This window comes from Myotis daubentonii, chromosome 16, assembly GCF_963259705.1.
Source record: "Myotis daubentonii chromosome 16, mMyoDau2.1, whole genome shotgun sequence".
NCBI classification, from domain to species: Eukaryota; Metazoa; Chordata; class Mammalia; order Chiroptera; family Vespertilionidae; genus Myotis; species Myotis daubentonii.
This window is the reverse complement of record NC_081855.1, coordinates 22,958,205-22,975,250: the sequence shown is the minus strand read 5'-3', so window position 1 is coordinate 22,975,250 and position 17,046 is coordinate 22,958,205. Positions and strand designations below refer to the sequence as shown.

The window sequence follows — 17,046 nt, the reverse complement described above, 5'->3', positions numbered from 1 at the left end:
CTATTTTTTATTGATTTCAGAGAGGGAGAGGGAGAGGGAGATAGAAACATCAACGATGAGAGAGAATCATTGATCGGCTGCCACCTGCACGCCCCTGACTGGGAAACAAACCATGGCCTCCTGGTTCATAAAGGGGGGGAAGGGCCCTGAGCCACACCGGCAGGGCTTTGGCGTCAGCTGACTAAGATGCCCTTTGCCGTGTAAGAGCTAACTCCCAGGCTCAGGGGCCACCATTCTGCCCACCGCACTCCTTCCTGCTCAGAGGATCCTCTCTCTCTCTCTCTCTCTCTCTCTCTCTCTCTCTCTCTCTCTCTCTCTCTCTCTCTCCAGGCAAATAAGCTCAGAACAAAAACTCTCCGAAACACGCTGAACCCCACGTGGAACGAGACCCTCACTTACTACGGGATCACAGACGAAGACATGATTCGAAAGACCCTGCGGTGGGTGAGGCCCTGGCTGTAGGTTCCCTCCCCACCCACACCTGCCCGGCCACATCCACCCCACCCACCGCTTGCAAACCCCCACTGGCTTTGGAACCAAGTGGGAGCACCCCGTGTGTCTGAAGAGCTGGCCGTGCCCTTGCCCTCCAGGATCTCCGTGTGCGATGAGGACAAATTCCGCCACAACGAGTTCATCGGGGAGACGCGAGTGCCCCTGAAGAAGCTGAAACCCAACCACACCAAGACGTTCAGCATCTGCCTGGAGAAGCAGCTGCCGGTGAGTGGCACCGCGCTCTGCCGGGGGCAGGGCCCTCCCTGCTGGAGCTCAGGGCCAGCAGCATTTACTGAGCGCCTACTACATGCCTGGCATCCCTGAGTGCCGGGGGGACGGACAGAAATCCCTGCCCGCATGAAACTTGAGCAGGAGACAGACCCAAAACAGGATAAGTCGCCCCTTTGGATCATCTGTTCGACAGCGATCAAGGCCGAGGAGGGAAGCATGAGGGGGGTGGCGGTGAGGACGGGTGCCTGGGGAGGGCTCACCGGGCACGCAAGAGTGCTCCCGGCAGAGGGGACAGCAGGTGCAAAGGCTGGATGAAAGGCCCAGCCTTGGGGGCACAGCCAGCAGCCCCCTGAGTGGGGGAGGGAGAGGGGAGGGTGTCCTAGGAGCTGAGAGCTGAGGCTGGGGGCTAGGGAGGCTGGGAAGAACTCAGGCTCTCACCGTGAGTGGAAGGGCTACGGGAGGGTGCTGAGCAGGGGCTAGGAGATCTGACTGCGTTTTAACAGGCTCTCTGGGCTCAGAACGGGGGAGAGAGGAGGTGAGTGGGCGAGCAGTGAGGAGGAGAAGAGCATGACCCAGGCCGGGGCGAAGCAGCAGCCGGGGAGGGGTGCTGGGGCCGGGATGGGGTGCCGGCAGGTCTGCGTCTCGGACACGGGGCCTGGGCACCTGGAAGGATAAAGGGCCATTATCTGTGACGCAGAGGGCCTTGGGAGGAGCCGCTGGGGACACGGGAACTCACCTGGAACGCGTTAGGCGTGAGATTCCCAGGGGAGACAGGAAATAATTCTTTCCTAGAAATTGTGATGGTTTGAAAATGATGTCAAAACCGATTCCCCACCCCCACCCCGGCCGCCTGCAACAGCTGAGCCCGCCCAGAGCCTCTTCCATTTGTCTCTCAGCTCTACCTCCCCTCTGCTGGGGGCGGGGAGTGTTGGACCAGGAGGCCCCAGGGTCCTGAGAAACCTGACCCTCCTACAGCTGTGTTCAGGGTACAGTCCCCCCAAAGGTCTGGGCAAGGGGAAGGGTGTAGAGGACAGAGCCCAGTGGCTGCCCCGCCGCCGTGTGGGGCTCGGCCCTGGGACCCACGCTCCTCAGAGCAGCCTGGCCAGGGTCAAGCCCTGGGAGCAAATCGCCCTGAGGCCAGAGCTCCCCGCCAGAACCCCAGCTCTGCCTTCTTGCATAACTTGATCGAATCGTGTTCCCTTGTCACACTCTCTCCCACTCATAGACATTTGTGTGATGGATCTGACCTTTTTATTTTATTATTAGTCACTCGCCACAGGTAACCCAGTTTTTCCAAATGATCTATGTCACTTATAAAAGGCAACATCAAACTCCCACTATAGTTGTGTTCCTGGGATTTGATCCCCGGCATGAATAAGCCACAGTGTGGGCAAGCGAGCCCGTGTCTGCATGTGAGCGAGTGTGCGCGCGCGGGCGCATGTGAGCGTGGACTGCAGGTGTGAGGTGCGTGCACGTGGGTGGCGAGTGTGCGTGCCTGTACCGGGCATGCTTGGGTTTTGCAGAGTTTGCTTGAATCCACTGGTAGCGCGTTAGTCTGGTTTTAGGGGCGCAGGGTCCCCACAGGAGTGCAGTTTAGAATGGACGCTCCGGCCACAAAGACATTTTGACGCTGCATTTTAGATTTTACTTAGTCCGAGAACTCCTTTGTCCTCAGTAAACACTGGATAATACCCAGTTTAATGGTCTTCCTAGGAAGGGACCCAAAGTTCTTATACCCCCCTCCCCACACCAAAGAAAACAGCTGGAAATACCTGCGCTCCTTTATATTTTCACATATCACACAAACTAGCACAAGAACCCTGGGTGAGCGAGGCCCCGGCCAGAGTGGCAGACAGTTGACTCACACACCCGTCTGGGCCACACCCCTGGCGGCCTGAGCGCTGTATTGAGAAAGATGCTGAGGCCCCTGAGCTCTGGGTGAATGCTGTGATCCGGGAGCCATGTCTGCTCTGGGCGGGGGAGTGGGGGCAGGTGGGTCTTCCTTCACGTCACAGGAGCCCTTGGGGGTCGTGGGGCTCCAGCTGGTGTGCCTGGGTGGACAGAGAGCGGAGGAGAGGGGTCCATGTGAGCAGCAGCCAGAATGTGGATACAGGTGATCTCAAGGGGGTGAGGAGTGGAGAAGCATCAGGCTGGCTCAGGTGGGGAAGCCAGACAGTGAGGCCAAGAGTTGAGTGTGATCCCCGAGGGGGGCACAGGCCTGGCAGCCCCACCTGCCTCCTGACTCCCCCTCCCCTGGGATCAGGGATGTGTCGAAGCTCTGTCCTCCGTGTTCTCCCCAAGGGGGCCGCCCCCTGTACCCCGAGAGGCTCCAGGAAGCACCTTCAAGGGTCTGGGGCCAGGGTGACCCCTCACCATTCACTGGCTCCGTTTGTCCTGGGCCCGTGGCTGAGGGAAGGGACGGGGGCAGGTGAGGACAGCTCAGTGACTGCCCGCCCCGCAGGTGGACAAGACGGAAGACAAGTCCCTAGAGGAGCGTGGCCGCATCCTCATCTCCCTCAAGTACAGTTCGCAGAAGCAGGGCCTGCTGGTCGGCATCGTGCGCTGTGCACACCTGGCTGCCATGGATGCCAACGGCTACTCGGATCCCTACGTGAAAACGTGAGTGTGCGGCCAGGCGGCCACCTCCTCCTCCTGTTACCTCAGGACGGGAGGTTCGGTGACAAGACCAGGAGTCCGTGTGGCCAGCACAGAGGGAGCGCCTGCAGCGCAGTGGGCACGGGGCCTGCAGGCTGCATTCTCTTCTGTGCTCCCTTGGCAACTTCACGGGTTAAGTCTGGGCAGCCCCACTTCACAGATGAGGAAACTGAGGCCTGTAGAAGTTGGGTGGCTGCCCAGGGTCATGCAGATAGAGATGAATGATCTCCTCATGCCCATCAGGCCTCCGGTGACCATCGGGCCCAGGAGGGGGCGGGAAGGGGTGGCCTATGCCAAGAAGCTGGGAGATCCGGACAAGGAACTCCACCAGGACATAGTGCTGCCCACATGTGCCCAGCCTGCGCTGGTGCCATAGGTGCGGATAAGGGTCTACCCAGCCCGTCAGCAGGAGCTCGTGGTGGCGCTGGGGAGAGACACTAACTCAGGGGTCGTGCATGGTGGCCCGGGTCCCTGAGTCATGACCCTGTGCCCAGAGGGGCTGCGATCTAGCTGTATCCCAGGAGCTGGTGCCCCTGCAGGTGGGGGTGAAGCAGGTGTCACATGACCACTATCAGAGCGCTGGGCCCTCCACAAACAAAAGACGGATGTTAGTCTGGGTGCCCAGTGAGCCTCGTGAAGGGCGGGGCTCAGAGTGGAGTTTGGCTCAGCAGAAAGGAGGTGCCCTCTTCAGTCAGAGCAGTGGAAAGGGGCCCGGCCTGAGGGACAGAGAGAAGGTCCAGCGACAGAGGCCATGGAGAGTGAGTGGCCCCTGCCCGGTGTGCCCAATGGTTTTTAATATATTTATAGAGTTGTGCAGCCACCATCACAATTTTATAAGCCTTTTGTCACCCCAGAAAGAATCCGGTGCTCACAGCAGTCACTCCCCATTGCCCCATCCTCCACCCAGCCCTGGCAACTACTGACCTGCTTTCTGTCTGTGGATTTGCCTGTTGTAGACATGTCACATATATGGGATCATACAGGTGTGGCCATTTGGGACTGGCTTCTTTCACTTCGCATGTTTTTAAGGTTCATACATGTGGCACGAATCAGTATTTCACTCCTTTTTAAGATCAAGTAATACTCCATTGTGTGGATAGACCACATTTTGTTTATTCATCAGATGGTGGACACTTATGTTGTTCCTACCTTTTGTCTGTGGTGACTAATGTTACTGTGAATATACATGATTTTGTGGTGACATGCTTTTAGTTCTCTTGGGTATATACCTAGGAGCGGAATTGCTGGGTCATATGGTAACTCCGTGCTTAACCTTTTGAGTAATTGCCAGACTGTTTTTCAAAGTGTCTGTACCATTGTTGTCATTTGATTTAAAAAGTGACAGAAATATGATATGACCAATGGGATTAGTGGCCCCAGAGTTGTGCAGTGTGGCAGCACGGGCCTCCCTGTGGTGAACTGTATACTTATAGGGGTGCCTTGCACAGCATGTGAATTATATCTCAGTAAAGCTGTTGGTTTTTTCAATCCGACGCAGCCAGGCTCCAGGGCAGCACCCAGGTGTAATGGGAAGCTGCCCGGGATCACTGGGCGAAGTCAGGGTCCTGCACATGGAGCAGGGGCGACTCATTTTCCACATAAAACAACAATGAATTGGCCCCCACGCCAACCACTAGCAAAACAATGGTTTGCTGTGGATTAGAGGCCGCTGTGAGGGGATGTGCTGTTACCGCTCAGAGGACAGTCAGAGGCTCTTTCTAACCACTCGGGGCGGGGGGTGGGGTGGGGGGGAGTCGGCAATTCCAGTCAAGCAGGAAATTGTGCACCTGTGGCTGCATGATTTTCCTTCTTTGTATCCTAGAAACCCTACCTGGGTGGAAAGCTGTTTATTGCAGCATTACTGTCACAGCGATAACCTGGAAATAGCCAAACATTCGTCAGCAGAGGAATCGCTTCACATGAGGTGGCACGTGCATAGCACAGAGTTCTGAGCAGTTAAATGAGTGAGTTAGGACTGGATGAATAAACAGGGACAGCTGTCCCAAACACGCTAAGCCCCAAGCAAACTGCGGGACGGTGCGCACAGGGGGATGCTGTTCTGGCCATTCCCTAAACCCTGCAGAGCGCCTTACAGGGGTTGGTCTGAGGGGGACAGAGGGGAAGGGGCTGCCAAGGGGAGCAAGGTGCTGCCGCCTGCACTTGTGACGCTAGGTCTCTTATGGCAGGAAGTAGTCTGAAGTCACATGGGGGAGATGTCAAAGTCAGGCTCAGTGGCTACTTGCAGGTTCACGGAAACGCCAGGGTTGTGTTCCTGGGCTGAAGCAACTGCAAGGAGGCTAGTCGCTGGGGAGAGGAAGCCAGGAGTTGCTACATGACGTCATTACCCGGTGCTACAGCCACAATTTCCGGGCTGGGCTGGGCTGTGGGCCGCATTTTGCACCATGGGGTGTCGGCTGCGATTTGGTGGGCTGTCACTCTGGGGTGGTGGCAGGGCCTGTGTCCCACTTAGGGGAAGTCAAGTGTTGCTTTGTGGGTGCCAGGTCCGCAGCGCAGTTTCTCTGTAAATGGCCAGTGTGCTTCACAGCAGCTCCTGCATTGAGCATCTGCCCCCCCCCGGTGGTCAGTGCGCATCGCTGCAACCCATTGGAGGGACACTTAGCATATTAGCCTTTTATATATTCTAGTATACTAGGGGCCCAGTGCACAAATTCATGTACCTTGAAAGGAACTGTGGGCCATGAGGCTGTGGTGGGCACAGGGGTGGGTCTCGGCCCACCCAGCCCCTCCCACCACAACCCCTGGTCCCGTCTGCCAGCAGCCCTGCTCCTGCTGCCACCGCTCCCATGCACTGACGGCAAAGAGCGATTGGGGCCGGCTCCAGCAGCAGCTATGAGTGGTGGCTGCTGCCCTGATCGCCCCTCAGGAGCAGGGGGAAGTGGAGAAGTCCTCAGGGGCAATTGGGGCCTGCAGCCACAGCTCGCACCTCCTGATGGCACCAAGAGATTGGGACTGGCAGCGGGTGCAAGCAGTGCCATCACCAGCTTCGGGTGCAAGAGGCGGCTGCCAGCCCCAGTTGCCCCTCAGGAGCAGGGGGAGGTGGAGAAGCCCTGAGAGGCAATTGGGGCTGGTAGCGGCTGCGAGCAGGGCCAGCGCCAGCAGCAGGTGCAAGTGCTGGGCAGGACTGTGACGCACAGAAGCAAAGAATTTAAGTAATCACCAGAGGCATCGCCCTGATGACAGTGACCGGTGCCTTGCCTTGGTCTGGTGCTCCCACTCACCTGCTCCACCATCCCACCATGGCCTACGCCCGCTATGTTCCGTGCACGCCCCCTGGTGGTCAGCACACACCATAGCGACCAGTTATTCGGTTGTATGGTTGTTTGGTCGTTCTGCTGTTTGGTTTATTTGCATATTAGGATTTTATACTGTATATACAGAGTAGAGGCCCGATGCACAAAAATCATGCAAGAGTAGGCCTTCCTTCCTCCAGCTGCCAGCACTGGCTTCCCTCTGGCACCCGGGACCCGGGATTCCCTCACAGCCCCGGCTTCGTCTGGAAGGTTGTCCAGAAGAACATTCAGTCTAATTAGCATATTATACTTTTATTATTATAGATAGATGCTTCAGTGAACATAGGGGCATGTTTATCTTTATGAATAAATGTTTTCAAATTTTTCTGGCACATGCCCAAAAGAGGGATTGCTGAGTCATATAATAGCTCTATTCTCTTTTTTTTTAAAGTGGAAATATTCTTTAATTCTTTGAGGAACCTCCATATTATTGTCCAAAGTAGCTGCGCCAATTTACATTCCCACCAGCAGTGTACGAGGGTTCCCTTTTCTTTCCATCCTCTCCAAAACGTTCTTATTGACAATTGCCATTCTGACAGGTTTGAGGTGGTATCTCATTGTGGTTCTGATTTTCATTTTCCTAATGATTAGTGATGTTGAGCATGAAAATATATCTCTATGTCTTCCTTGGAGAAGTGTCTGTTTAGGTCCTCTGCCCATTTTTTTTTTTTTTATTTCAGAGAGTGGGAGAGGGAGAGATAGAAACATGCATGAGAGAGAAACATCCATTGGCTGCCTCCTGCATATCCCGTACTCGGGATTGATCCCCCGACCCTAGAATGGAACCATGACCTCCTGGTTTATGGGACAATGCTCAACCATCTGAGCCACACTGGCCGGGCCCTCTGCCCATTTTTTAATCCAGTTGTTTGGTTTTTGTTGTTGAGTTGTATGAGTTCCTTATATATCTTAGAGATTAGCCCCTTACTGGAGGTATAATTTGCAAATATCTTCTCCCATTCAATTGCTTGCCTTTTTGTTTTGTTGATGGTTTCTTTGCTATGCAGAAGCTTTTTAGTTTGACATAATCCTGTTCATTTTTGCTTTTACTTCCCTTGTCTTTGGGCTCAAGTTCACAAAAACCCCTCTGAGACCAAGGTCCTTAAGTTTGGTATCTATGCTTTATTCTATGTCTTTTATTGTTTCAGGACTTATATGTTCACGTCTTTAATCCATTTTGAATTAGTTTTTGTGTATGGTGTCATATACAGTCTAGTTTCGTTCTTTTGCATATGGCTTTCCAGTTTTCCCAACACCATTTATTGAAGAGACTTTCCTTTGGCTACTTGGTCAAAAATTAGTTACCCATATATGTGGCCTATTTCTGGGCTCTCCATTCTGTTCCATTGGTCTATCCATTTTTCTGCCAATAGTATAGTTTTGATTGCTGTTGCTTTGTAGAATAGATTGAAGTCAGGGAGTGTGATACCTCTGGCTTTATTATTTTTTCTCAGATTGCTTTGGCTATTCAGGGGCTTTTTTGGTTCCATACAGATTTGAAGTATAAAGTATAAAGTATATTTAAAAATAATAATAATGCTATTCTTCCAATCCATGAACATGGAATATTTTTCCATTTCTTTATGTCTTCTTAAATGGTTTTCAATGGTGTCTTATAATTTTCAGTATAAAAAGGAGGTCCCTCACCTCCTTTTTAAAATTTATTCTCAGGTATTTTATTCTTTTTGTTTTGATTGTAAATGAGATTGCAACAAACTTTTGTATGTTGATTTTGTATTCTTCATTTTATTGTGTTTATTATATCTGATAGTTTTTTGGTGGAGTCTTTAGGATTTTCTATAAATAGAATCATGTTGTCTGCAAATAGTGACAGTTCTACTTCTTCATGCCTAATTCAGGTGCCTTTTATTTCTCTTGCCTAACTGCTCTAGGACTTCCAGTGCTATGTTGAATAACAGTATGAGAGTGGGCATCCTTGTCTCATTCCTGGTATTAGTGGAAAGGGTTTCAGTTTTTCACCATTAAGTATGATGTTACCTGAGAGCTTGTCATATATGGCCTATATTATGTTGAGGTACTTTTCTTCTGTATCCATTTTATGAGTATTTTTATCACAAATGGATGTTGTATCTTGTTAAATGCTTTTTCTGCATCAATTATAAGCATATGGTTTTTAAATTATTGACACTTGATTCAATGGTTTTCGTCTTCTTTTGTTAATCTAGTTAAATTGATAGATTTGTGGATATTAGACCACCTTTGCATCCCTAGAATAAACTCCACTTGATCATGATGCATGACCTTTTTAATGTATTGCATTTGATTTGCTAGTATTTTGTTTAGAATTTTGCGTCAATGTCCATCAGTGATATTGGCCTGTAATTTTCTTTTGTGTGTGTGTGTGTTGCCTGGTTTTGGTATTAAAGGTTGGCCTCATGAAATGAGTTGGAAAGTATTCACTCTTTCTCAGTTTTTTGGAAGAGGTTGGAAAGGACTGGATTTAAATCTTCTTTTTGAGTGTTGGGTAGAATTCATCAGCGAGGCGATCTGGTCCTGGACTTTTGGTTTGGGAGAGGTTTTTGATTACTGTTTCAGTATTCTTACTAGTAACCAGTCTATTTAGGTCTCCCACTTTTTCATGATTAGGTCTAGGAACTTTGTATACTTATAAGAATTTGTCCATTTCTTCCAGGTAATCAAATTTGGAGGCATGTAGCCTTTCACAGTATTCTTTTATAATCCTTTGTATTTCTGTGGTGTCCATTGTAACTTTTCTTTCATTTCTAATTTTACTTATTTTTCTTTTTTTCCTTGGTGATATTTCTTTTTGTTCTCTACTTCATTTATTTCTGCTGTTTTTATTATTTCCTTCCTTCCTACTGAACAAAGGAGCTTCGTTCATTCTTCTTTTTCTTGGTCTTTATGGTGTAATATTATATTGTCAGTTGGGATTTTTCGTTTCTTGAGATAGGCCTGCAAAGCTATAAACTTCCCTCTCAGTATCACTTTTGCTGTATCCCAAAAATGTCTTTTCATTTGTCTCTATGTATCTTTTGGCCTCTTATTTCTTCTTTGACCCAGTAGTTGTTCACTAGCATGCTGTTTCATCTCTACATTATCTGTAGTTTTTCCAGCTTTCTTCTTGTAGATATTTTTCAGTTTCACAGTATTGTGGTTGGAAAATAAGCTTACTATGATTTCATTTTTAAATTTATTGAGACTAGTGTTGTGCCCTCAACATGTTGCTTATCCTTGAGAATGTTCTGTCTGCATTTAAGAAGAATGTGTATTCTGTTGTTTGGGATGTAACACTCTATAAATATCAATTAAGACATTTGGTCTAATGTGTCATTTAATGCTGATATTTTCTTATTGACTTTCTGTTTAGATTATCTATTTATAGCTGTCAATGGGGTATTCATGTCCCCTACTTTAATTGTATTTTTGTTTGTTTCTCCCTGTTAGTAATTGCTTTATATAACTTGGTGCTCCCAGGTTGGGTGCATATATAGTAACTAGAGGCCCGGTGCACAAAAATTTGTGCACTCATGGGGGAGGGTCCCTCAGCCCAGCCTGTGCACTCTCGCAGTCTGGGACCCCTTGGGGGATGACCACCTGCTGGCTTAGGCCTGCTCCCCGGGGGATTGGGCCTAAGCTGACAATCAGACATCCCTCTGGCAGCCCGGCAGCCCTCGAGGGATGTCCTAATTGCCAGCGGGGAGCAGACCTAAGCTGCAGTCGGACATCCTTAGCACTGCTGAGGAGGCAGGAGAGGATCCCACCACCACTGCTGTACTGGCAGCCATCAGCCTGGCTTGTGGCTGAGCAGAGCTCCCCAATGTGGGAGCGCACTGACCACCAGGGGAGAGCTCCTGCATTGAGCGTCTGCCCCCTGGTGGTCAGTGTGTGTCATAGTGACCAATCATTCCCAGTCTTTCTGCTGTTAGGGTCAGTTTGCATATTAGCCTTTTACTATATAGGATAGAGGCCTGGTGCACGGGTGTGGGCCAGCTGGTTTGCCCTGAAGGGTGTCCTGGATCAGGGTGGGAGTCCCGCTTGGGTGCCTGGCCAGCCTGGGTGAGGGGCTGATGGCTGTTTGCAGCTGGTCACACCCCCTTCAGTGTGGGGGTCCCCACTGGGGTGCCTGGCCAGTCTGGGTGAGGGGTTGAGGGCCATTTTCAGGCTGGCCTGCACCTAAAGCTCCCAGTCTCTCCTTTTTCTTTCTTTTTTTTTTTTAATCTGGGATTTATTTACCTTCTATAATTGAAACTCTTGCCTTCACTGGCACTCCCAGCTCTGAGGCCGTGGCTGGCTGAAAGCAGGTATCTGGGATTTGTTTAGCTTCTATAATTGAAACCTTGTTGCTTTTGGAGCTGTTGCTTTCAGAGCTTAGAGCAGGCCGCCGCAGGCGGGGAACCTTGGCTTCCTCCATCACTGGAGCAAGCAAACCTTCTGCTCGCTTCAGCTATGGCTGCTGGCCACCATCTTTGTTGGCAGTTAATTTGCATATCTTGCTGATTAGCCAATGGGAAATGTGGTGGAGGTACAGTTAATTACCCTTTTTGTCTTTTATTAGATAGGAGGTGTTATGTCTTCTTGATGAGTTATCTCCTTTATCATTATAAAATGTGTATCTTTGTCTCTTGTTACCTTTATCTTGGAGCCTATTATGTCTCATAGAAGTACTGCTATACCCTTTTCTCTGGATGCCATGTGCTTAGAGCAGCAGTTCTCAACCTGTGGGTCGCCAATCTGTAGGTCGCGACCCCTTTGGGGGTTGAACGACCCTTTCACAGGGCTCGCCTAAGACCATCAGAAAACACATATACAGTGGTTCTCAACCTTCCTAATGCCGCAACACTTTAATACAGTTCCTCATGTTGTGGTGACCCCCAACCATAAAATTATTTTCTTTCTTTTTTTTAATTAAATCTTTATTGTTCAGATTATTACATTTGTTCCTCTTTTTTCCCCCCATAACTCCCCTCCTCCCAGTTCCCGCCCCACCCTCCGCCCTCACTCCCCACCCACTGTCCTCATCCATAGGTGCACGATTTTTGTCCAGTCTCTTCCCGCATCTCCCACACCCTTTCCCCCGCCAAGAATAGTCAGTCCATTCCCTTTCTATGTCCCTGATTCTATTATGATCACCAGATTATTCACTTGATTCTTAGATTCACTTGTTGATAGATGCATGTTTGTTGTTCATAATTTGTATCTTTACCTTTTTCTTCTTCTTCCTCTTCTTAAAGGATACCTTTCAGCATTTCATATAATACTGGTTTGGTGGTGATGAACTCCTTTAGCTTTTCCTTATCTGTGAAGCTCTTTATCTGACCTTCAGTTCTGAATGATAGCTCTGCTGGATAAAGTAATCTTGGTTGTAGGTTCTTGGCATTCATCACTTTGAATATTTCTTGCCATTCCCTTCTGGCCTGCAAAGTTTCTGTTGAGAAATCAGCTGACAGTCGTATGGGTATTCCCTTGTAGGTAACTCGGTTTCTTTCTCTTGCTGCTTTTAAGATTCCCTCTTTGTCTTTTGCTCTTGGCATTTTAATTATGATGTGTCTTGGTGTGGTCCTCTTTGGATTCCTTTTGTTTGGGGTTTTCTGCGCTTCCTGGACCTGTAAGTCTATTTCTTTCACCAGGTGGGGGAAGTTTTCTGTCATTATTTCTTCAAATAGGTTTTCAATATCTTGGTCTCTCTCATCTTCTGGCACCCCTATAATTCTGATGTTGGTACGCTTGAAGCTGTCCCAGAGGCTCCTTACACTATCTTCGTATTTTCGGATTCTTTTTTCATTTTGCTTTTCTGGTTGGGTGTTTTTTGCTTCTTCGCATTTCAAATCTTTGCCTTGATTCTTGCGCTCCTCTGGTCTGCTGTTGGGAGTCTGTATAGTATTCGTTATTTCAGTCTGTGTATGCTTAATTTCTAGTTGGTTCTTTATCCTAACATCGAGGGTCTCATTAGTTTTCTTGAGGATCTCACTACATTTATTGGCGGCTTCTAGACAGTTCTTAAGAGACCTTAAAAGTGTGGTTCTGAACTCAGTATCCTCCATTGACAGTTTTGTCCTGTTTCTTTGTCTCCGCATTTTTTATGCTTGCTTGGTACACCCCCTAGTGGTCTTTGTGCGCATTCTTGTTGTAGTTAAGCCTTGATTGATGTCGGCAATACCGGGGGTGATTTGACCTCCAGGCTAACTGGCTATGAGAGTCCGCTGTGTCTGCAGTGGGAGAGCTTCTGTGCTGGATCTCTAGGGCGGTGCTAATCTAGTGTTTGCCTGAGGCTATCCGGCAAATGGCTCTGCGCAGGGCTTGGGCGGGGCGGGTCCCAGGGGATCTACAGGGCGGGCAGGAGCGAGCAGTTATGGCTGCTCTCAGTTCCGTCCCTAGGGGCTCTGCCTCACAGAGTCCCAACAACCGCTGCAAACCTCAGAGAGAAAGCTGCCTTCGAGTTCCGACCGAAGCCAGACAGTCCCGCTTCTCCCGTTTGAGTCTGGGTCCCAGAGACTCGCCCAGATCTGGAGCTCAGAGTCTGAAACTCCCTCCCGATTGAAAACAACAACCGCGCCCTCCGCCACCAGCCCGCTCGCGCGCACTCCGCACCTGAGTATTTCACTTCAGCACTGCGCCTCCTCTGAGTCTGGGTATGATATTCTCTTTCCTCCTAGTTGTAGAATTTCCACTCAGCCAGCCTTCCTGTGGTTCTGGATGGTGTCCGTTCCGTCTTTAGTTGTTTTTCTGAAGTGGTTGTTCGAGGCAGCAATCTCCGGCCTTAACCTATGCCGCCATCTTGGTTTTTTCCTTCCATAAAATTATTTTCGTTGCTACTTCATAACTGTAATTTTGCTACTGTTATGAATCTTAATGTAAATATCTGATATGCAGGATGTATTTGCATTGTTACAAACTGAACATAATTAAAGCATAGTGGTTAATCACAAAAACAATATGTAATTATATATGTGTTTTCCAATGGTCTTAGGCAACCCCTGTGAAAGGATCGTTCGACCCCCAAAGGGGTCGCGACCCACAGGTTGGCGAACCACAGGTTGAGAACCACTGGCTTAGAGGATCATCTTCCAGCCCTTCACTGTCAGCCTATGTTTGTCTTTGGAGCCGAGTCTCCTGGAGGCAACATGTAGCTGGGTCTTGTTTTTAAACCCATCTCTCTACTCTGTGTCCTTTGATTGGTAAGTTCAATCTATTTATATTTAGGGTGATATTGATATGAGGACTTGCTTTAGCCATTTTATCTTTTTTTAAAAAATATATATTTTTATTGATTTCAGAGACAAAGGGAGGAGAAATAGAAACATCAATGATTAATCATTGATTGGCTGCCTCCTGCACACCCCCTTGTGGGGATCGAGCTCACAACCCAGGCAAGTGCCCTGGACTGGAATTGAACCTGGAACCTTTCAGTCCACAGGTCGACGCTCTATCCACTGAGCCAAACCAGCCAGGGCTGTCTTTTATTTTCTGGTTGCTCTGTATTTCCATTGTTTCTTTTCCATCTGCTATTTTAGTTTGGCAGTTTTCTATGATTTGTTTCTGTTTTCTCATTTATGTTTCACATCTCAGCTCTGGGTTTTTGTTTTGTGGTTATCATTAGGTTAGTGTACAGTGTATCATACATACAATAGTCCTCCTAATGGCAACTCCATTTTTATGATTTTGTTATAAGTTATGTTGTACATTTGTTACAAAATTGCAGCCATTCTGGTTATTTTTAATGCCCCCTTTCCCCCTGTAACCTTTAATTATTTAAAATCCTATTCTGAAGTAGAATTGCTATTTCCTGCTGTTAGTCATTTTACTCAAAATTCTATATACTATTGATCAAAATGTTTTTATTAATTTTAGAGAGAGGAAGGAAGAGGAAGAGAGAGTGAAAAACATCAATGTGAGAAACAGCTATCGGTTGCCTCCTGCACACACCCTGACCGGGGATTGAACCCACAACACAGGCATGTGCCTTGACTGGGAATCGAACTGGTGACCTTTTGGTGCATGGGAGGATGCTCAACCAACTTAGCAACATAAGCTGGGCTCACTCATTTTTTAAACTTAGCTTTCTCTCCTCATCCTCCTGACTTAGTTCTGGGTTTCTATCTTCGGATCTCTCTTCCAAGTGATCTCCTCTATTGCCGGTGCTCTCTAACGCCTTCCTCGTCTCATTTACTGCATTTTGCAGTTCCAGAAATTCAGTTTGGTTCTTTTTGTAATTCCAGTCTCTTTAGTAAAGTACTCCTTTTGTTCACCGATTTTATATCTGAGCTCATTAAGCTGCCTTTCTGAGTTCTCGTGCGTCTCGTTGAGGTTCTTTACAACTGCAACCTGAAATTCTCTGCCATTTAAGTCAAGTCTTCCAGGACTTTGAGGGGTTTTTTGGAGACTATTTTCTTTCTGTGTTCCCACGGTACCTTGGTTGCTCATGGTATTTGATGGATTGTCTGCCCACCCATTTGGGGTAGTGAACTCATTTCTTATCTACTGTTTTGTTCTCAACAATTCAGCAGGTAGGGTACTTTCTTTTGGTCCCCAGCAGAGGGTGTTAAAGTTTTGTTTTCTGTTACCGGCACTGTTTGGGCCTCTGGGATCACTGTGGAGCAGCACCAGCCGGTTAAGGAAAATACTGCACACTCACTGGGATGGTGGGGGTCACCTCCACTGTGGTGGGGGAATGTGGTGGGTGGTGGACTGGTTTTGTGAGCTCCCAGCACCACCTCCCTTTTACTCATGGTCACTGCCCCCACTGTGTTTTGGAAGCATTTCCACTGCCTCTACCAGGCTCTGCCAGGACGGGTAGAGTATGAGTGAGTGAGTGTGTGTGTGCGTGCGCTCGCACACGCGCATATAGGGTCAGGCAGGGGAGGAGAGGAATCAAGTTCATGTTCCACAGCCCCAATCCCTGCCAGCAATGGCTGTCGGCCCTGCTGTGCTGTTTAAGACTTCCCAGCACCTCTACTGGGGTGTGCTGTGATGGGAAGGGGGGGAGGAGAGGGGTGCCTCTTCCTGGGAGAACGCTGCTTCTGCCCCACTCGGGCTGTGGTAGGCGCCAAACTGCATATGTGGCTACCATCCCTGTCCTTCCCCTGCCCGCCTCCCTGCTCACTCCAGTATGCCCACCTTCAGAGGCATGAATCTCTCAAGCATGTTTGTGTTGAGCAGGGGATCCTTTATTGAGTTACAGTTGTCCAACTTGTTATAAATTTAAGGGAAGAAACAAAAGTCTTCTCAGTCTGCATGATGCTGATTTTAAGGTGATGGTACTCCACTTTGTCAAGGGCACTGCATGTCAACTGTATGGCCTTTCTGGAGGTCAGTTTGGCAAAGTGAAGGAAGAAGCTTGACACGTGTGTGGCTTTGCGTGGGTAGTTTCATTTCTAGGAATTCAGTAATTCATTCAACAGATGTTCATTGACCTACCCAGTGCCAGGCACTGAGATGGGTGCCAGGAAGCTGGTGGTGGGTGAGATAGATGTGGTCCTCACCCCCAGAGTACCTCCAGCAAGGGCAGAGCAATGGTTCCTCAGTTATCTATAGAAACAGGGTGAGAGGTTCTGTTAAGGGGAGGTTCTGCGCTTCCTGTCCCGGCTTCTGAACACCAGCCCTGTGCTGAGCAGCTCCCTCTGCCCCCCTGAGCCTCAGATGAAGGCCCCAGAGTCTAAGGAGCTCATGTCCCTGGAGAAGCTGGTTCACAGCCCAGCTGCCCTCTCCCTTAGGAAGCATTGTTGCTGCTGCCCAAAGGCCTTTCCTTTCTCAGAGCTCCAGCAAGGTAGCAGCAATGGCTGCACAGCTCTGGGAATAGACCAAAGACCGCTATTTTACACTTTAGAATGATGAAGTTTATAGTAAATGGATTATAGCTCAACAAATCTGCTATTCTTAAAAAAAAAAAAAAAAAAAAAAAAAAAAAAAAAAGCTCTAACAAGGGATTGACTCTGCTAAAAATATTTTCCTGGTGAGGCATGTGAGCTTTGTGAACATTACAATTGCAGACACAAGGAACATCCTCTCTCCTGAAGGGATAGAGGCTCCAGGTGCGGAGGGAGCCCCATGCTGCTTCCGCTGTAGCTGACCGCCCAGCTTAGCCACAGAGCCGTGCTGGAGACTCTGAGGATTAGGATGAATGGGGAGGCCTTGAGTATCTCTCCAGGGACAAAGTGCTCCTCTCCAAGCCCTGCTGGCTCCATCTGTACCCACAGCTTCTCCCCACCCCCTGCCTGCCTATCCATCGGTTGTAATTCCAGATATCTGAAGCCAGATGTGGACAAGAAATCCAAACATAAGACAGCAGTCAAGAAGAAGACCCTGAACCCGGAGTTCAACGAGGTACCAGGGGCGGGTGAAGCCGCAGGAGGTCCTCTCCCTCTCTCTCTGGGAGGGA

The 17,046-nt window shown here is 49.0% G+C and overlaps 1 protein-coding gene across 1 annotated transcript in view; it reads left to right on the top strand.

Annotated features, from left to right (window-relative positions):
- Positions 1-17,046, top strand: part of DOC2B (double C2 domain beta) — a 35,511-nt gene that overhangs the window by 13,852 nt on the left and 4,613 nt on the right. The window contains exons 4-7 of the mRNA XM_059669207.1: positions 331-440; positions 591-717; positions 3,185-3,342; positions 16,910-16,991. Of these exons, the coding sequence (XP_059525190.1) occupies positions 331-440; positions 591-717; positions 3,185-3,342; positions 16,910-16,991 (477 nt within the window). The remainder of the gene's footprint in view (positions 1-330; positions 441-590; positions 718-3,184; positions 3,343-16,909; positions 16,992-17,046) is intronic.